The 23,031-nt window shown below is 38.0% G+C and overlaps 1 protein-coding gene across 4 annotated transcripts in view; it reads right to left on the minus strand.

The window, feature by feature from the left end:
- Positions 1–23,031, minus strand: part of sept7a (septin 7a) — a 132,494-nt gene that overhangs the window by 105,907 nt on the left and 3,556 nt on the right. The window contains exon 2 of one of the 4 annotated variants that reach the window (XM_039737690.1): positions 5,007–5,011. The exons of the other annotated variants lie outside the window; for them this stretch is intronic. Within the exon in view, the coding sequence (XP_039593624.1) occupies positions 5,007–5,011 (5 nt within the window). The remainder of the gene's footprint in view (positions 1–5,006; positions 5,012–23,031) is intronic. 4 annotated transcript variants of the gene reach the window in all.

Here is a 23,031-nt window from a genome sequence, read left to right on the forward strand (position 1 = left end):
TAACGCGTTAAAAAAAAATCACGCATTTAATCACACTGCATTACAAGCAAAGGGGAACTTATGTCAATGCATGATTTCCTGGTACACCGATTACACTGATCAGTGCTTCCCGATTCATTTTACCCTCGCACCCCCTTGGTTTGAAAAAAAGTATGAAAAAATATGAGGTTAACACAGAAAAACAGATCACCAATTGAAGCTTTATGAATAATCAATGCGCCATCAATAATTGTTTTGGTAAAGCCATACTCAGTGTAATCCTCCTTCCATTTTATAATTTTTCCGCCACTAGCCATGATTAAATGAATGGTAAAAAAGTAAGAGCGAAGCGAGGGTGACTTATTCAGGCAGGCAGACGACAGCTCAATAGCTCGAATTTGGATATAAGTAGGTTCCATTTAGTCACCAGAAATATCTTTGTTAGGAATGGAAGTTGAATTTATATTTTTAAATTTCTATGGTAAAGAAAACATTATGCAATGATGACTACATTTAACTATATAAAGTCAAAACTTTTATATATAAAGTCATTCCTGAATATATAAAGTCACTGTCGGAATAAATAAAGTCAAAACCTGAATATATAAAGTCATTCCCAAATATATAAAGTCAAAACCTGAGTATATAAAGACAGCGTTGGAATATTTCTGAATATATAAAGTCAGCGTCGGAATATATAAAGTCAAATCTTGAATATATAAAGTAAGCGCTGGAATATCCATCCATTTCCCAACCCTTTGAATTCGACCACAGGGTCACGGGGGTCTGCTGGAGCCAATCTCAGCCAACACTGGGCACAAGGCAGGAACCAATCCTGTGCAGGGCACATGCATCATTTTCAAAACATTAACCAAAGTGTTTTTTTAATTTATTTTTCACAAATGCTTTGCTGCATACCTCGGTTGTAACGAGTGGTTATTTCAGTCAAAGTTAATCTTCTATCAGCTTGAATCAGTCGGCCCATTCTCCTCTGACCTCTAGCATCAACAAGGCATTTTCGGCCACAGGACTGCCGCATACTGGATTTTTTTCCCTTTTCACACCATTCTTTGTAAACCCTAGAAATGGTTGTGCGTGAAAATCCAAGTAACTGAGCAGATTGTGAAATACTCAGACCGGCCCGTCTGGCACCAAGAACCATGCCACGCTCAAAATTGCTTAAATCACCTTTCTTTCCCATTCTGACATTCAGTTTGGAGTTCAGGAGATTGTCTTGACCAGGACCACAGCCCTAAATGCATTGAAGCAACTGCCATGTGATTGGTTGATTAGATAATTGCATTAATGAGAAATTGAACAGGTGTTCCTAATAATCCTTTAGGTGAGTGTATATATGTACGTACGTAGGATTCAGTTAGCGTTGGGAACCCGCGTACCAAATTTCTTGAAGACTGGCCCATAAGTAACAAAGACCGCTGAAAAGTTCAATATGGCGGCCAAGAGTGGCATCATACCACCGAAATAAGTACCAAATTTCAGCCTTCTACCTACACGGGAAGTTGGAGAATTAGTGACGTTGGAAAGTTCAATATGGCGGCCAACAGGGGTGTCATACCACTGAAATAAGTACGTACATTGGTTTTGGTTAGCGCAGGGAAGCCACCTACCAAATTTCGTGAAGATGGGGTCAGCCTTCTACCTACATGGGAAGTTGAAAAATTAGTGACGTTGGAAAGTTCAATATGGCGGCCGACAGTGGCATCATACCATCGAAATAAGTACATCCATCGGTTTTGTTTAGCGCAGGGAAGCCGCCTACCAAATTTCGTGAAGATGGGGCCATAAATAAGAAAGTTCAACATGGTGGACGTTGTCGACCATTATCGACCATTACATGTAGAATTTCAAAATGAAACCTGCTTAACTCTTTTAAGTAAGCTGTAAGGAATAAGCCTGCCAAATTTCAGCCTTCTACCTACACGGAAAGTTGGAGAATTAGTGATGAGTCAGTGAGTCAGTCAATCAGTGAGTGAGTGAGTGAGTGAGTGAGTCAGTGAGGGCTTTGCCTTTTATTAGTATAGATTAGTCCCTAAGTTACAAACATCCAACCTATGACTTATGAATGGGGCCGCAGCTGCAACGCATGCACCTCAGTAACTGCCACTCCATCATCTTCAGCCTGGGGACGCTTTAAGTGGTGGCTGGACGGAGGTTGGAGGGGGGAAGATTTCGTTGCCTGTGCAGTGTAGTGTCTCACGGGCGGCTCCCAGCGGCAAGCAGTTTCACTGCCCACCCACCACAAACAGCTGCCCATTCACTCTCGGTGGCCGGCTGGTAATGCTGCAAGCGGTGACCCGGTTGTGGCTGAACAGAGGCCACTGAGGGTGAACGGGGCGGCAGGGGGTAGCACTGTAGTGTGCATCGGATGGCTGCCTATTGAATGGGATAGATTCACTATCCGTCTTTGGCCGCACCGTGTTTGTTCTCGGTGGGAGGACGTTGCAGGTAGCATACTGTAGTGGAGGTGACTGTGAGGTGGGCTGGTGATGAACAGCCCGTCGATGCCCCCATTCATTCTCAATTGCACGCCTGCTTGTACTGTTACGTACATAGCAGGAAGTTGTCTCTTGTCAGTATATCAGACGTGTTGATGACTGGTGCCTTCATGCTGTGATAGCGTGTACAGTGCTGTGCAGAAGAGCTCATCTTAATCTTTTGTCTTCACCCTTCAACAATGTTTCTGAAATACAAATCTGATGCAATTGCCGGTCATACAGTAAAGAAGAGAAAAACCATCACCACTAAAAATAAAGTAGAAATAATAAAAAGGTCAGAGAGAGGTGAAACTCCATCATTCATTGGCAGAGCACTTGGTTACAGTCAGTCAACAATAGCATTTATTAAATTTATGTACCTTTTCCGACTTACAAATTCAACTTAAGTACAAACCTACAGTCCCTATCTCATATGTAACCCATAACACATATATACAGTTGTACTTGAAAGTTTGTGAACCCTTTAGAATTTTCAATATTTCTGCATAAATATGACCTAAATCATCATTAGACGATTAGATAAAGAGAAACCAGTTAAACAAATGAGACAAAAATATTATATTTGGTCATTTATTTATTAAGGAAAATGATCGAATATTACATATTTGTGAGTGGCAAAAGTATGTGAACCTTTGCTTTCAGTATCTGGTGTGACCCCCCTTTGCAGCAATAACTGCAACTAAACGTTTCCAGTAACTTTTAATCATTCCTGCACACCGGCTTGGAGGAATTTTAGCCCATTCCACCATACAGAACAGCTTCAACTCTGGGATGTTGGTGGGTTTCCCCACATTAACTGCTCGCTTCAGGTCCTTCTACAACATTTCAATTGGATTAAGGTCAGGACTTTGACTTGGCCATTCCAAAACATTAACTTTATTCTTCTTTAACCATTCTTTGGTAGAACGGCTTGTGAAATTAGGGTCGTCGTCTTGCTGCATGACCCACCTTCTCTTGAGATTCAGTTCATGGACAGATGTCCTGACATATTCCTTTAGAATTCTCTGATATAATTCAGAATTCATTGTTCCATCAATGAAGGCAAGCCGTCCTGACCCAGATGCAGCAAAACAGGCCCAAACCATGATACTACCACCACCATGTTTCACAGATGGGATAAGGTTCTTATGCTGGAATGCAGTGTTTTCCTTTCTCCAAACATAACGCTTTTCATTTAAACCAAAAGGTTCTATTTTGGTCTCATCCGTCCACATAACATTCTTCCAATAGCCTTCTGGTTTGTCCACATGAGCTTTAGCAAACTGCAGATGAGCAGCAACGTTGCCTTTGGAGAGCAGTAGCTTTCTCCTTGCAACCGTGCCATGCACACCATTGTTGTTCAGTGTTCTCCTGATAATGGACTCATGAAAGTGAACATTAGGCAATGTGAGAGAAGCCTTCAGTTGCTTAGAAGTTACCCTGGGGTCCTTTGTGACCTCGCCGACTATTACATGGCTTGCTTTTGGAGTGATCTTTGTTGGTTGACCACTCCTGGAGAGGGTAACAATGGTCTTGAATTTCCTCCATTTGTACACAATCTGTCTGGGTGTGGATTGGTGGAGTCCAAACTCTTCAGAGATGGTTTTGAAACCTTTTCCTGCCTGGTGAGCATCAACAACTCTTTTTGTGAGGTCCTCAGAAATCTCCTTTGTTCGTGCCATGATACACTTCCACAAACGTGTGTTGTGAAGAGCAGACTTCGATAGATCCCTGTTCTTTAAATAACACAGGGTGCCCACTCACACCTGATTGTCATCCCATTGACTGAAAACACCTGACTTGAATTTTTACCTTCAAACTAACTGCTAATCCTAGAGGTTCACATACTTTTGCCACTCACAAATATGTAATATTCAATCATTTTCCTCAATAAATAAATGACCAAGTATAATATTTGTGTCTAATTTGATTAACTGGTCTCTCTTTATCTACTTTTAGGACTTGAGTGAAAATCTGATGATGTTTTAGGTCATATTTATGCAGAAATATAGAAAACTCTAAAGGGTTCACAAACTTTCAAGCACAACTGTATGTGTGTGTGTGTGTGTGTCTTCGGCTTTGTCATGTTCAGGCTTTCAGAGAGCTTACTGCTAACTGATACAGCCTGTTGAAATTTTTTCCATGTTTAGATACTTACAACAGGGATTTTCAAAAGGTTACAAACTAACAGGAAACTGCTTCACGTTTTGACCAGGAGACCTCTCAAATGTTAAAAAAATTTTGGGTCTAATTTTCAGAAATCTTAATGCACTGTGGGAAAGTCCAGAGATTTTTTTCATTTTTCCTGTATCATACATGATCCCTTCTTTTCTATAAAAAAAAAAAACACAAGTCTTAGTTTTCTTATGTGAATCTTTCAATTTTATTTTCCATCCTAAACATGGGTTAAATTCACCATTTGTCAATAATCTATCTAATGATAATCATCGAGTTATTCATCACTAACTTGAGTATAGGATTAATGGAAAAAATAAATCACCAAAGGCACATAAACCACAACACATTAAAAACAGCTACTTGTTTTATCATTAAATACAACACTAGTTATAATGAAATGTTAACATCTCGGTATTATGGTAGCAGGAATGGGACTCATTTCATTTCTGTTTCAACTGAAGTGCAGAGTGTACATCATCTTTCTCTTTGAGATCAAGATGGTACTGCCTCCCACTGACCGTTGTAGGTGCACTAAGCAGTGCAATGAACACACTGCCAATGGCACCCAACAAATATCATCTCTAGGTGGTCAATGGAAAGACTGTGCAGGATAGTTTGGAACGTATCAGAATATCTGAAGAACACGCCAGACTACCAAGCGAGACTCTACATAGGAAAAGGCAGGCTCTACATTCAGAACTATACCTCTTGACAACTAAAGAAACTGAACAACTAATTTATAAATCCAGACATCATTACTATGAACATGAAGAGAAAGCTAATAAGCTTTTAGCTCAACAAATTCACAGGCAAGAAGTGCGCAACACAATCTCAGTAATCACCAACGCAAATGGAGTTAAAAATCGTCAACCACAAAAATATAATGCATACTTTCAGAGACTACTATAAATCCTTATATAATACTAAGTTTAAAGAAGACAATACACAATCAAATGCATTTCTGGATACATTACAGATACCACAAATAGACGCTTTTAGTGCGGAGGAACTTGATAAACCTCTGGCATTGTCAGAATTACTAGATGCTATAAAGTCACTCCAAGGCGGGAAAGCAGCAGGCCACGATGGCTACCCTGCGGAATTTTACAAGAAATTCTCTGCTCAGCTAGCTCCTCTCCTATTAACAACATTTACAGAAGCCAGAGATAACCAATCTCTTACTCAAACCTTTCGCCAATCACTAATCACCGTTTTTCCAAAACAAAATAAGGACTTATTACAATGTGCATCATACAGACCAATTTCACTTCTGAATAACGACGTTAAAATACTCTCTAATATCATAGCTAGAAGGATGGAGAAAGTGTTCTCCTCGGTAATATCACAAGATTAAACTGGATTTATTAGGGGCCGACACTTATCTTCAAATCTTCGACGCCTGTTTAATGTAATATACTCACCAACTAAATCAAACACCCCAGAAATATCATTGGATGCAGAAAAAGCATTCGACATGACGGAATGGAAATACCTTTTTACTACATTGGAGAAGTTTGGGTTTGGCCCGAACATTTGTGCATGGTTTAAATTACTGTATACTAACCCAGAAGCTTTAGTTTGCATCAAAAACATTTGCTCAGACTACAACAACAACATTTATTTATATAGCACATTTTCATACAAAAAAATGTAGCTCAAAGTGCTTTACATAATGAAGAATAGAAAAATAAGAGACACAGTAAGAAAATAAAATAAGTCAACATTAATTAACACAGAATAAGAGTAAGGTCCAATGGCCAGGGGGGACAGAAAAAAAACTCCAGACGGCCGGAGAAAAAAAATAACTACTGTGACAGATTTGGGTTTTCTCGCACCCTTGCACCCTCAGACACCACGTCAGACACCAGATAAAAATCCAATAATTATTTATTATAATAATAATTGTGCACAAAGCACCACCTCTCCACAATTCTCCAATAACAATAAACCAATCCTCCACTCCCAGACGCTTAGCCACCCTGCCTCCCAACTCAGCTCATTGCCTGGGAGTTCCCACAGTCCTTTTATATTCCCCGACCCAGAAGTGTTCCCAATCCAACAGTCCTTAAGTCCTTATTCCTTCCGGGTCAGGGTAAACAATGCTTTTCTCACCCCGGAAGCCCGTCGCTCTTCCTATGACGAATGTCCGGGTCATAGGGCACAAAGAACCCTTCAGTTCTCCCTGCAGCTCCCTCTCGTGGCCCCCATGGCATCCAGCAGGGCGGTGCATAAAAACTCCATTGTCCATGATGCCCTGCTGGTCTTCTGGGGACCTCCATGCTGCAAGGAGGGCTCCACCTGGCGGCTTGGGGGTATTGGCCGGGATAAACAGCCGGCCATCCTCCACACTACTTTAAACTAGAACGTGCTACTAGACAAGGATGCCCCTTGTCACCTTTGCTGTTTGCAACTGCCATTGAACCACTGGCAATACATTGTTGAAATACTGATCAGATAAAGGGGATTAGCAGAGAAGGACTGGAACAGAAAATTTCATTATATGCAGATGATATGGTACTGTATATATCGGACCCAGAAAATTCTGTGCCTGCAGTCTTAACAGCACTCACAGAATTTCAAAAGAATTAATCTGAATAAAAGTGTACTCTTTCCAGTGAATTCTCAAGCATATAATATTAGATTAGATACCCTACCTTTTATCATTGCAGAACAGTTTAAATACCTAGGGGTAAACATCACAAGTAAACATAAAGCTCTTTATCAACAAAATTTGCGTCTACATGGAAAAAATTAAACAAGACTTGCATAGATGGTCAACCCTTCATCTCACACTAGCTGGAAGAATTAACACTGTTAAGATGAATATTCTTCCTAAGCTCCTTTTTATTTCAAAACATTCCAATATACATTAATAAATCATTCTTTAAGCAATTAGATTCAACAATAACCTCATTTATTTGGAATTCAAAACATCCACGCATCCAAAGAGCAACCCTACAAAGACAAAAGGCGGTATGGCTCTACCTAACTTCCGTTTTATTACTGGGCAGCAAATATACAGACAATAAGAACCTGGACACAAATAGAAGAACATACACAGGCTTGGTCCGCAATAGAAGTAAAATCCTGCAGTACTTCTTTGTATTCCTTGCTCTGTGCTCCAATAAACACACGTTATCGGCAATACACTAATAACCCAATTGTGCTCCACTCACTTAGAATCTGGAACCAATGTAGAAAGCATTTTAAGACGGAGAAGCTTCTATCTGTGGCACCTCTGCAAGAGAACCACCTCTTTCAACCTTCACAAACATATGAAGTTTTAATATCTGGAAAAATTTGGAATTAACTTGCTTAGAGATCTTTATATAGACAACGTCTTTGCATCCTATGAACAATTACATTCCAAATTTAACATTCCAGCTACACATTTCTTTCACTATCTTCAAATCAGGAACTTTGTTAAACAGAACCTTCCAGATTTTCCTCATCTTGCACCCTCATCCATGCTGGAAAAAATATTGCTCAATCTCAAGGACTTAGACACCATCTCTACAATATATAAAATCATTTTACAATCCCTCCCTTTCAAAGATCCAAGAGGTCACTGGGAAAAAGATCTCTCAATTAATATATCAGAAAAGGAGTGGAAAGTAGCAATGCAGAGAATTCACTCGAGCTCCATATGGCAAAGCATACAATTATACAACTCAAAATTATATATCGAGCACATCTGTCTGGACTAAAACACTCCAAAATGTTTCCAGGGCATGATCCAACCTGTGAACGCTGCAAACTAGTTCCAGCCTCACTGGGTCACATGTTCTGGGCCTGCACCAAATTAACATCATTCTGGACAAAAATTTTAATTACCTTTCAGACAGCCTTGGACTCACAATCCCTCCTAACCCATTAACAGCTGTGTTTGGGGTTCTTCCAGATGGGTTTAAAGTGGAGAAAGACAAACAAATTGTGATTGCATTCACTACACTTTTGGCATGCAGACTTATTCTGATAAACTGGAAGAACCCAAACTCTCCTCTTTCATGTCAGTGGGAAACCGATGTGTTATATTATTTGAAATTGGAAAAAATCAAATACTCAGAGGATCCGTACAGACATTTTTCAAAACATGGCAGGATCTAATCAGTAATATTTTTAAAATAATCTCATAAAGCACAGAGAATTTATTAATTTAGGTATGTTTACAGGTCTTAAATTTCATGCCGTTTGGCTTGCTCTCTCTCTCAGGGGTGGGGATCGATTTGTTCTTAACTCAATTTTTCTTTTTTTAAAAACTTGATTGATTTGTATGGATTGCAATAAAATTAATAAAAAGGAAAAAAAAATGAATATCTGATTCTGCTTCACTCTTGTCACGAATCACACAAATCCAACATTTTTAGTCATATATGCACCCATCATAGTCTTTAATAGGACACTGGTCTAATGTGAGGGAAGCAGCTGATCCATCAGGACTGTGATAGTGAGAGAGCAGGATATCTTAGCTGGTACTTCAGTGGTAAATATCGGGACAGTCAATTGACTGTCTTAACCAGACACCCAGCTGACATTGAGTTTGCGATCTTCTGTATGGATGAAACAGTGGTATTCTTGAGTACCAGGTACTCTTTTGGCGATGAAGAATCATATTCTCTGTTCAGCAACATGAGATAGGACATTGTTATTTAATATGAAAAAAATTGACATTTTTCATCATTTAATGATTGAAAACTCAATGATTACGATTATTGACACATGGCGTATACAGCCTATGATTAAGATGGGAAATAAACATGGAAGGTTTACATAATAAAAGTAAGCTTTATGTTTTGAGAAAGAAGGGACAATGTAGAATAAATGGAAATATGCCGTTAGGGTGCTCTGAAAATGCAATCCATTTATAGGTCTGCTTTTCAAAGCCTGATACATTTACTTTTGTGTTTATTGCTTTTTCAGAAAGCTTATATAGTTATCTGAATAAGAGGAAAAAAATCATAAGTCTGTGTTGGTTACAAATATGTGCTTCTGAGGCCTAAACATAGCTAATTGCAAGGGGTCAATTGGTCAATTGCAAGGGGCTGCTTTGACCAAGCCAGACAGCAGCTACTGAACCTGGAAAAGCAATGAATGGCTGGAGAAGAGCAGGGTACTCAGTTGGGCCCTGGGGAAGCCAGGACTGACACTCCAACAGAGTTTGCATTTCTGCAATGGGCCGGTAGCAGCTTAGACTTTGCATTTAAACAAGCACATGTCACAAATAATGCTTATCATATGGAGTGGGAGGGCCGGAATTTCAAAACCCCACACTTTTTGATTAAGGATGGTTTCATATAATCGAGTGAATTCTGACTGCATACTGGAAGGGCTGATTGAACAGTGGGTGGTCCCAAGAGAGAATATAGAAACAGTTTTAAAAACTGCTCACACCCATGGCCTTGGGAGGTCATCTCTACCCAGAGAAGACAGATATTGAATTTCAAAATGCTTTTATTGGTTGAATATAGGCCACAATGTGGAGCAGTTTTACAGAGCTTGCCCAGAGTGTCAAGTTGTTTCTGTTCATAGACCAGCTAGGGATTCCTTCTCACTAATGCCTATTTTTGGGTGTCCTTTTTGAGAGGGTTAGTTAAGGTATTGATGGCCCAAGAGTAAGAATGGTTATCAGAATGAGCTCAGGATGGTTTATTACGCAGTGAGGTACCCTGAGGTGGCCGCTCTGTTGAAGGCCAACACTAAAGCTGCTCACTTTATTAGAAATATTCTTGCAAATTGCCATTCTTCACGAGATTTTAAATGATCAGGGTACACCCTTCACTTCTTGCATCATGAAGAAGCTGTGTGAGAAACGTAATTAAACAACTGAGCATCACCGTTTATTACCCACAGACGAATGGACTGACAGAACGATTTAACAAGATTTTAAAACAGATGATTCAGCAGGTGGCCCATGACGACCATACCTACTGGGATAACATGTTGCCCCCCCCATTTGCAATAAGGAAGTCCCCCCAGGCATCCACCGGCTTGAGTCCATTCAAACTTATTTGGCTGCCAACCAAGAGAGGTGTTGGGATATTTATCGAGAGGAACGGACAGGGGTTTGCTATGCAACTCATGAGGTGAGATTTGTCAATCAGGTCATTTCAACCCCAAGAAGAGAAGGAAAAAATTAAACAAGATGTGAACAGATGGTCTACCCTCTATTTTACACTAGTAACACTGTAAAGATGAGCATCCTTCCTAAGCTTCTTTTCCTATTTCAGAGAATCCCCATATAAAATAAACAGTTTATTCTTTAAGAAATTAGACTCAATTATAACCTTATTTGTAATCTGTAACATACATGCATCCACAGGGTGACTCTACAATGACCTAAAGGAGAAGATGGCATGGCATTGCCTTTCAGTTTTATTACTGGGTGGCTAATATACACTACAAGCTGTAAGGACCTGGAAATCAACACCAATTGATGAACATACAAAAGCCAGGTCTACAATATAGATAAAAGAACTAGTTCAAAACAACAACTTAAGATCATTTTGACTTATACTTATTTAAAATGTAACTAGAATTAGTACAACCACCAATAAGAATCAATTGATTCCCAAAAGTGAAGTACCACTAAAATAAATTAAAGGAACACCCTACCCAATAGAACAAAACTGCTTGTCACAGTTGGGTTCATCGTGCCTACAAATGGGATGGTTGTCTACAGTAAATCTGATTTTGCTTTTCTACAATGAACTACTGTATGTGTCTTCTCTCCAATTAAAGTGAAATGTAGATTAAAAAGCTATCACAAATAAATGTTTTGCCCTCATGTCACCAAAAGGATATCTAAACAAACTGTTAATGATTTATACATTGCTTTCCTTTTGGTGGGAAAATCATTCAACATACTCAGTGTTCTCCCTAGCATCTTGAAGCCGGGCGCTCTGACTGGCTAATTTAGTTGAGCACCCATCTGTCATCTTGCAGGACAGTGAGATTGTGAGATGACAGCCACAGATCTACAGGCACAGGCAGATCTAATGATCTGCAGAGATAGCAAGGGATGAGCGGGCGGGTAAATACTGCTAAAGCTAATAGCAAGGACGAGGTGGAGCACAGTTCACAAGCAGAGTATGGGGAGGTGGGGTTTCAAGAGCGGGATGTACATGGTAATAGCAGGGGCGGAGCAGCTTAATACAGTAGCAAGGAGTATGGCAAGGTGGGTGGGCGAGAGGGGGCTGTACATGCTAACAGCAGGAGCGGAGAGGCAGTTCACAAGCAAAGAGGATGTGGAGGTGAGCAGGCAAGAGGAGGAGGAGGAGGAGAAAAAAAAAAAATCTACTGGAACCAGCCTGTCAAAATATCAGAAAAAGGGTGTCAGGAAGTGATGCCTCTGTTCTCAGCGTCAGTGCAATCTGTATAGTGCTGCTAAGTGTACAGCAGCTCTCTTCTTGTTCAGTACATAGCAATCCAATATATATATATATACACACACACAGTTGTTTAAGCATTAGGTGTGTTCTGTGTGCAAAAATCCTTGTACAACTCACTGTGGTTCCTGTTTAATGTGACCCTATCTGTCTTTCTTAAATTTGCTCATATTTGGACCTGCGTCCATATTGCAAAAAGTGTGCTGAAACCATTGCAGCACACACTGTGTCCTGAGCAAATGTTTTGTCACTGAATTGCTAAGGGTTTTGTATGGAAGCATATTAGGGCCACGGTGAAGAAAAAAAAAAAAATATGGACAAAGTGAAGGAAAAAAAAAAAAAAAACTATGTCGAGAATAAAGTCAACATGTTGCTATATAACTTATGATGGGGTTTGAGAAAATTTAGTAAATCAAGTATTCATTGTAAGATGAAGTTTAGTTTACGGTGTTCTACTTTAATCACAAACAACGAGAATAAAGTCAACATGTCGACTTTAATTTCGAGATAAACTGCAAGAATAAAGTAGAAATGTCAAGAATAAAGTGGAAATGTCGAGAATTTCAGAGGCTGGTCCATCAGGGGAAATCTCTTCAGCACACACTTTGCCAATTGATAAATCTAAGCACTGCTTATCCAGCATAAACAAACAATGGTTTAAAGATTCTAATTGGCTAATGGTCAAAGAAAATGGTATGTGGTGCTAATTGTGCATGAAATATTCAAACACCCCCCAAGGAACCTGGTTACCTTGGGTAAACATGTCATGCACAAGAATTCAAAAAGAAAGCTTGCTAGACCATGAAAAAAATAAAACGCACATTAAGTCTTCTGCTGACCTTTTAGCGTGTACTAGAACAAACTGGAATCAGTCAAATTGAAAGATCTGTATCTGTGTTAAATAAGTTACAGAGAGATACCTTAGTGGGAGCTTTAAGATCCATGAATTGGGTGGCAAAAAATGAGTTGCCAGATACAACACTGTGTGAAAAGCTGTTGGAACACTAAAGAAATGGGTTGTTCCTTTTTACAACATCTCACTGTTGGTAAAAATGCACATTACACCTCTGAAAGAATAATGCAGGAGCTGCTGCATGTCTTAGCATCAGAAATAAAATCTAACATACTGAAACATATACATGAAGAAATTTTTTTCAGTATTCTGTGTGATGAAACCACAGACATCTCAGATGCAAAACAATTAAATTTACATTAAATATGTTTGCCAGGTCACTAAAAAGGTCAGAGTTAGTTTTGTATCAACCCGCAATATGAATGATGGCAATGCGGAGACTATAACCAACACACTGAGACAGACTATGGACACTCTAGACTTGAAAACTGCAAATCTGGTTGGACTAGGGTCAAATGGAGCTGCTGTTATGATTGGGAAAAGGAGAGGTGTGGCAAAACTGCTTAAAGATAAAACATCTGGACTCTTGGTCAACTGCCACTGTGTAAACCGCCAACTGGCCCTTCAAGTGCCCAAGCAGCAGCTGCTGTACCTTATTTAACAAAACTGAACGACATCATAAGGCAGCTATTCCATTTCTTCCACAATTCTTCAGTTAGGAAGGCTGATTTAACGGAAATTCAAAATATTCTGAACATTCCCCAGATTAAGCTGAAAATGGCCAGTGACCCTATATGGCTGTCTCATGACTTTGCAGTACAGTCACTACAACAGTGTATGAGGAGTGATCTCTTTGGAGGGCCCATATCCTGGGGGCTTTGATTATGGGAAAGCTGCAGACAACTGGGCCTCTAGGAAGAAAAGAAGAATAAATATTTAACTGAAGACACCTTCTGCATATTCAAGTTGGCTTTGAAGAATATTTTTTAAATTTTTATTCATTAGGTTTCCCATACTTTTTTTCATTGTTTTCACTTTTCTTCCCGACAGCGACAATACTTGCGCCTCTTGGTTTATGTCATAACAATTTTTATTTAAATTTTTATAGGGTGCTTTACCATATTGGATATAATGGGAAGTCAAACCAAATGGCAGCTTTTATTGGGTAACTGAACATATAATATGCAAGCGCTATATATCTGTATCTAGCTACCTATCTATATCTCCATATATCTATACACACACACACACACAGTAATACCTTGAGATACGAGTTTAATTCGTTCTGTGACCGAGTTCAAATCAATTTTCCCCTTTGAAATTAATTGAAATGAGATTAATTCATGCCAGCCCCCAAAAAAACACCCCAATTTAATTGTTAAATGTTTTCAACATAAGAAAAATGTATTTATAATGAACAAATATATTATACAAACAAAATAAAGCCTAATACATAAAAGAGAATCTAAAGAAATAAACAGATGTTGGCGAAGCCGATAAGCGTATTATGTTTTTTTCTTTCACTTCACTTTTGCTTAACTTAATTTTCTTCTTCGCTAATTTTTTTCTTTTTTGCCATGCTTTCGTCACTTTCATTCACAGGGCGTTTCAATAGAAACCTGTTCAAGGAGCTTTGTTTAGTCCTCCCCTTTAGAATGTTTCTGAAATGAGTTAGGCAAGTGTCATTAAATAGCACGGCTGCACGTTCAGTTTCTTTTCAATAAAGTCAAGTGTTAGGCAAGTGTCATTAACTTCCTTTATCTCACTTTAAGAGATAACATCCTCCGCGATACTGATCTCCTGCAGAAGCTCCATATGTTGCTGCGTCTGTAGTTCCGTCAACTCCTCTGTCATCAGTTCCTCGGAATGTGCAGGGACAAGTCTTTGATGGCTCGTATTTCGAATTTTGGCTCGTAACTCAAGATACAAAAAAAAAAAAGGTATCACTGTGTGTGTGTGTGTGTGTTATATACAGTATATATATAAATAAAAAACACACACACACAAAGTGGAGTCCCATTGTAATAAAATTCACTGGATCATAAATTTTTGTTATTAAAGAAATTTTGTTATAACGAATATGGGGAAAATATGAACACTATTGTGACTGGGGTCTGCAGCAATTCGCCATCTCTAACTGCAGTGGATGCAAGGACATCTCCATAGCTGCTCTGCTGCATCTGGTAAACAGTAAAACCAAGGGCAAAGTAATTGGTTGTTCTCTGCAGGATTAGGCTTACTGCATAACACGCTTGCCGCACAATGTTTAGAACATTTAGCACCAGGCTTTGACCTGCTCTTCCCAACACTCTCCTGGTCTGCCACAGCAGTGACTCCAAGCCACATGTGTTCTTCTAATCTGAGCAAGGGAGCTAAAGCAAGACTATTTCCCGTGTCGCTCCTCCTACCATGTTTCCTCAAAAATAAAACCTACTCCAAAAATAAGCCCTAGCATGATTTTCAGGCTGCTCTGTAATATAAGCCCTAACCCAAAAACAAGCCCTAGTCAAGATCGTTAGCTGAAAAGTAAGGCGCCCAAGGCCAGGTTTATACTTCACAAGATGTGACGCGTGTGACCGAAACATCCGTTAAATTCCAAGGACAACCTGCCACAATATCTCTGAAAAAGATGTTTAATGATTACACCCATCAATTCGGGGGTGCACCCATTCCAGCAGCATCGGCGCAACACAGAAACAAAATCCCTGGATGAGGCATCAACTCATTGCAAGGTGAACACAAGCACACTTATTCACTTGCCGTCATTGTAGCTTCACCAAATCCCCATACCATAATGCATTTGGATGGAAAACTGAGCACACTGTGGAAACATGCAAACTCCAGGCAGGGAACACAAGGGACGTGACCCCCTGCGAGAAAGCAGCGCTACCGCTCTGCAACCATGCCATCCCATATGTGTAACTATTAGCAGTATTCATTATTTAAACAAAGTTAATTTATCTGTAAAATGTAACAAATATTTGAATACATTTTATCATGAAAGTGATATCAAGTATAAATAAATCTAAGAAATCTAAATGTGCAGAGAGCTGGAATATCATAAATGTAATGTGTTCTGTGGGGCGATGCTGCTGTTAGTTCAGGAGGAATCCTTAGAAGCGCATAGCAATTTAACAACTGGGTTGGATTTAAGATGATGTTTACAATAGTCTGCTTTAATGATAAAGTAAACTACAAGGTTAAAGCTGAAATTTTCACTTTAATCACAAAATAGACATTTTTATTATGTCCTTATTTTTTTTCTCTGTGGCTCAAATAAGCCGCCATACAGTCTGATGGTATATTGTAAAGGAGCAAAAAAAAAAAAAAAGACAGCACAGAAGATGGTATGTGAGACTTTTAAAATGTATCATGTCATTACTTTGTTAAATATGCGACTCTTGAATATAAAAGCACCATGAATGCATTTGTACGTCGGCATTTTGCTTCACCATATCGAACAATTCATCAAATGCACAACAATCCTGGAGGATCCTAAAAGCGGCTGGAGTAGCAAGGAATTCAGGCTGAAAATCAGGGTTTGAATGTGGAGAGTTATGACGATATTCCAGAAGAAGATGACTTGACTGTATTTGGATAAATGTATATTTTTGTACATGAATAAATACAAGACATCCCCTGAAAATAAGTCCTAGTGCATCTTTTGGAGCAAAAATGAATATAAGACCGTGTCTTATTTTCGGGGAAACACGGTATCCTGTGTGCTTGAGCACTTAAGAGCTCCTATTCTAAATGAAGTGTTGAGGCTATACTGGCCTTCCTTATACAATAATAAAGTAACTGTATCTTCCTTGGAAACCTGGACTCACCTCCCTGTCTCTAATGCAGCTGTTCGCCAAGCTTGACATTACCTATATAAAAAAACAGCACTTCTTAAACTGCAAAAAATATTTTATTTGAAAATGAGACATTAGAAACTCCCAAGGGTGTAAACTGATGTTGTTTCTTACTTTTTTTGTTCATCGCAAAGTGAACTTTGAGAAGGGTTATGAAACTGGAACAGTACAGTATCCACACATGACACAACTGCACAAGGATGCTTGGAGTAAGCTTGGAGTACTGACTCAGAATTTGGCTGCACCTGTATGATGTTGTGCCTACACTCTCACCGAGACTGCCCGAGACAGGATATTTCACAACAGACTGTCGCTTTCTTTAGGTTTAACAAGAAAGAGACAGCCGACTGCACGGTTCCTGGGACTTGGCAAAATTATAGGCGCGGCATTAAGTATTTTTTGCTTTACATTATTTTCGGTGGCCATTTTTGGTTAAAAAAAAGGTCTGTTATACTGAAATTTACATTTTGTTAAAAATAATACCCATTAAACATGATGCCGTACGAACAATTGTCCAGTCCAAAAAAAGTACTCATTCTGAAAATTGTTACTTCAGTATTCACTAGAACAGGATTTCACCTGTACATTATTTTTATACATTTACACACACACACTAAATATCATATATTTACTAATATCATTATATATTGTGGTATCTGGCCGGTTTGTCATCCCGGCCAATACCCCCAGGCCGCCAGATGGAGCCCTCCCTGCAGTATGGAGGTGCCCTGAAGACCAGCAGGGAGTCATGGACTTTGTAGTTTTTATCCTCAGCCCTGCTGGATACCACAGGGGCCGCAAGAGGGAGCTGCAGGGAGGACCGAAGATTCCTTTGTGCCCTATAACCCGGAAGTGCGTCAGAGGAAGAGCAACATGCTTCCAAGGTGAGAATAAAAGGACTTGTACCTGACCCGGAAGTGATTGAGAGTCACATGGACTGGGGATTGGAACACTTCCGGGTCAGGATATATAAAAGGACTATGAGAGCTCCCAGATGGTGAGCTGAGTTGGGTGGAAGGAAGGCAACGCGTCTGGGAGTCGGAGGATTGATTTATTGTTTGTATTATTATTGATTTGTACGAGTATAGTGGAGGAGAGGGTGCTTTGTGCACTGTGGTAATTTAATAAAGTCAGCATTTGGACTTTTACCTGGTGTCTGGAGTCGTGGACAAGGGTTAAAGGGAGCGATAGCGCCCCCAATCTGTCACAATATATACACTAATATACCACTCTGGAGTATATATACTAATATACCCCTCTGCTATCCACTGTTTAAAATTGCATATCAAACAATTCAGACTCGACTAAAGTGCACAATGCAGAAGAAATGACATTTCTGGGCACTATAAAACTTGGGACATAGCACTGGTAGGTATATTAAAGTAGTCATATTTAGTACTTTGTTGCATATTCTTTGCATACAATGGCTGCTTGAGGTCCGCAATTCTTAAGCATCACTGGTCACTTCTCTGGTGATGCTCTTCCAAGACTTTAATGCAGCCATCTTCAGCTCCTGCTTGTTTTGGGAGCTTGTCCCTTAGTTTTCTCTTCAGCATATGGAAGGCAGGCTTCACTTGCATTAAAACTGGATGACTGGCTTGGCCATTCAAGAATTTTCAATTTTTTTACATTTGAAAAGCACCAGTGTTGCCTTAGCGATATGTTTGGAATTATTATCTTGTTGAAAGATGAGGCACCGTCCAATGAGTTTGGAGGTACTTTCCTGGAACCTGAACAGATAAGAAGTTTCTATACACCACAGAATTCATTGTACAGCTGCCATCATAAGTTTCATATCAATAAAGATAATACATGCCCAAGTCATAACATCCCCACAACCATGTTTAATAGATGAGGTGGTATGCTTCAGATTTTGATCAGTTCCTTTTCATCTCCACAGTTTGCTCCTGCCATCACTCCGATAGAGGTTCATCTTTGTCTCATCTGTCCACAAGACCTTTATCCAGAATTCTGCAAATTCTTTTAAGCACTTTTTCTGTAATACGGCCATCCTGTTTTCGTGGCTAACAAGTGGTTTGCACCTTGCAGTGTGGCCTCTGTATTTCTGTTGATGAAGTCTTCGCAGATAGTAGTACCTGACACATCCACATCTGCCTTCTGAAGACAGTTTCTGATTTATCAGACAGGCATTTGTTGCTTGTTTTTTTTTTCCATAATGAGGATTCCTCTGTCATCAGCAGCGTAGGTCCTCCTTGGCCTACCAGTCCCTTTGCAATTACTGTCTTCAACAGTGCATTCTTTTTTCTTAATGACATTCTACACATCTAATGGTTTTATTCTTGTTTTTCAGCCTCATAATTGCTTCTTGAACTTTCCTTTGCACAGCTTTTGCCCTCATGTTGAACAATGGCAACTACAGACTTAAAAAGGGTAGAAGCAAGCCTAGGTATCCCTGAAATGGGGAGACCATGTGCAAAAAGTGTTGTCATTCCAACAAGGACTGACTGAAATGTATGCAAATATTATTAATTTAAAGAGCAATGTACACTTTAACCATATCTGAATTGTTTGATTTAGTGGGGTAAAATGAAAGAAAAATGTGTCTTTGTTCTAAACATTATGGAAGGCACTGTAAATGTATCTTTTTTCCTTCCTGGTACAAAAGAAAATAAATGTCACGTAGAACAGCAGTGTGTGGCTGGACAATAGTGAGATGTCAAAAATAAAAAATGAATAAGGAAAGATTTAAAGTGAAAATTAAAGAATGTACTGCAAGCTGCATGGTAATAAATTTTCAAAAAACAATTTCAGTAAAGTCTAGTGAAGCTGCTCAGTTACCAGGTTTTTTGCAGGTGATTAAAATGTGCAGAAACTGCTTCCTGTGATTACATCATCACATTGTTTCAACTACTGCAACTACCAAAAGGATACAACACTATGTCAGAATATAAAATAATCAATTTTCCAAAATGTGTTTGAAAAAACGCACCATAATTTATTAATATTAGAAATTCTAACAGAGAAATCCAAGTTTAATTAAGTTATTTGAACAAAAATGAAACACAAAAATCTATCAAGAACAAATGTTAATATATACTGACAGAAGCACAGAACTCAGTTAACAATCAGTATGGGAATTAGTCTTCTCATGATGTGCAAACTGACGGAAGTGCTGTGGTGTGACATACATGAGACTGAGGTTTTGAAGATGCAGGCAGCCATGTTTTAAAACAACTAGAGCAATAACCTTTAGTTACATAAAATCATCTTTACTAATAACAATAATAAAAAAGAAGCTCTACAAGTACTATAACATAGTTACATAACTGGCCTGGTCTTGTAATGCTAGTTCTTTACGTCAACATTTTGTCATAAATGAACCAGGTTTACTAAGGAGAAAAGCACTTTCAAACACAAACACCTGCGACTTTCCTGTTTTAAATTCTGCTGAATATTTCCTGCTGTTGCATTCAGTTTGCCTGTAGAAGGTGTGCAAAATTAAATCTGAATATCCAAAAACAGTATTCAAAATGCCACAAACCATCAAAATTAATTTACGAAAAACATGATTTGTCCATACAACTTCCTTTTATAGTAACCCGATATACAGACAAAACATTCATGTTGAAGATATTTTGCCTTGATGTAATAGATAAAATTCAAAATATTATTACAAAATTTATTTACAACACCAAACAATTCATTAAGTTTAATAACTGCAGTAAAATCTCTTAAAACATTACCAAACTGCAAAGTCAGACTTTGCTAGTCCTTATTTCTAACCAATTATACAATTAAAAAAAGTAATACAACAAAATATGAAAAACACTATTTTGTGTGACTTGTAAATTTCCCTATAAACAATAGCTTATAAACCTACAGTTTATTATTTTCAGTTTTCAACTTTAAATAAAAAAATTCAAACCCGAACAAAAAAAAAAACAAAAAAAAAAAACAAACCTCTCTCATTTTCTTATCTGTAGATTATGTATAACTACCAGTATTCGTATCAGTCACTCTTTTATCCTACCAAACTTGTACAGTGGTATTTTACAAACAGAACTTGTCTGACAACTATACAAACACAACAGGAGTAATAGTTAATTGCACAATGACTGAACAGATTGCACAACAGTGTAAAATATATGTTATATATTATGCTTCATTTTTGGTATTTCAAGATTAAAGAAAAAAGTTTAAAAGATGAAAAATTTCTTTTATTATTCTATCAAAGACATTATGCAGGGTTTCTATTGTTGGACCTCAGAGCTGCAAACATACAATTCCACTGTCATCAGTAAAATCAGTGCAACTATCTTAATTTTTAGAACATTGTAAAAAAAAAAAAAAAAAAACAATTTCGGGCAGCCTTCTATTTAGCATGGAACTCACTTAAGAAATGCAAAGGGCAGGAGCACATTGCTGTATTTTGGAAACTATTATACAATGCCTATTATATATTTATAGAATTACTGTTTTTAGTATGATTCCTAAAAAGCACAGTTATCTTATATTTGCACAAAATACTATTTTAATATGTGCAGTGTTGACATTTGATAAATACTTAATTTACCATCATTACATAAAAACAAAAATTATTATCTACAAAGAGGGGTATTTGCTTTTTCAATAGCAACACAAGACACAAAGATAATTTCAACAATATGTAATTCCAATACAATGTGTTAAACTGTCTAACGAAATACTACCCCCACCAGAGAAACTAACATTTGGAAGTGATTACACTGCAAATGAAAACAACTGAGAAAGGAAATAACTGAAATGCCAACTGATACGTTATTGATATCATACCCTGATTAAAGGTGGTCTTGCTTTTTTATTTACAGTATACAGTAATATATGTTCAAAGAAAATAATACAAATAAATACAACCAAAAACTTTCAGTATCCTCTGGACCAATGACTGGGTTTGCCTTTTAACTTTCATCTAATATGGTCCTGCTATGTTGGGTAACAGCTAACCCTTAAGGTAAACTTGCTAAATAACCAATTATTCAAAATACCACAGTATTAGCAGATGTGTAATTAATATTGCTCATCTTAAATTGCTTATGAGGCAATTTAATTATCTGTAAACACTCTTTCATAACAGAATGTTATTTTCTCATGGTTTTCTTCACTACAAAAACAGTTTTAAAAAATGGACAGGAATCTTGTATATTCATCAGGCTCCATTTATACAACTACAATTCTCTGAAGACGTTTTACTTTTTTTTTTTGTTTTTGGGAAGTCAGTAACCACCTTATTATTTCACTATTCCAATAACTGTACAAGTACCAGCAGTTCTTCACTTTTCCACTGCCTTTCCAGACGCAAAAGAAAAAATGGGTATATGTCTGAGGTGTGTATTTAATCTACATTATGTAAAGATTTTTCAATTTTTCATATAATCAATTTGGTAAGTGTAGATTTTGAACACCACTTGAAAGGAACAAATTAATGTGGTCACAGTAGAAGTGACATCTTTTCTGCATTTTTACATGCTTTATATGGCTAACAACTATATTCATGGAGCCCTACATATAGTAGTAGCTAATAAAATGTTTTCCAGAATTTTCACCTTCAGCCCACTATATCTCCATTACTTTTGTTAACAATTACTTACACTTCACCTTCTCTTTATTACTGCAATACATGTGAACCTATCTTTCAGCAACAATGTTGCATTATACCAAACTAAATAAGCATAGGAATGATTTGACTTGGCACTTACCATAAATCTATCAAGTCAGATCTTTTATTATTTTTTTAATTTGTAGATAAATGTACTGTTTATAGGAAATGTATGCAATAGCAAAATTACTCATGTAGAATTTAAGTTTCTTCTTTTTATTGTCGACTTGACAGATCTTTTATTGTGTGCTAGGACACCCATTTTAGTTGAAATTCAAATCAGAATTAGGGCCTTAGCTTAACTCCGCTTCCTTGATTAAATGGCCCAGATACATGGCAAGGAAGGGGGGGAAAAAAACAACCCACACACAACAAATCCAAACTATAATTCTCTTAATATCATGCATAATATCGTAGATTAATATGTTTTCAAAATGCGTGCTTTTATGGTTTTACCAAAAATATAAATAACACTTATCCTCCAGTGCTTACATATCCAAAGATACCCAGTTTATACCTTTTAAGCTTCAGTGTAAATCTAAGGTTCATTCGGGCCTTTAAAAATTAATTTTCTGCTCATTGGGATACTTCTGAAGAATGTCTACATCCAAGTACTTACCTCAGTATCAAAAATTTACTTCATTCATAGAACATTTTACTTTCTTTAGATTTATTCACTGCAAAATTG

Source organism: Polypterus senegalus, chromosome 15, assembly GCF_016835505.1.
Source record: "Polypterus senegalus isolate Bchr_013 chromosome 15, ASM1683550v1, whole genome shotgun sequence".
Classification (NCBI taxonomy): domain Eukaryota; kingdom Metazoa; phylum Chordata; class Cladistia; order Polypteriformes; family Polypteridae; genus Polypterus; species Polypterus senegalus.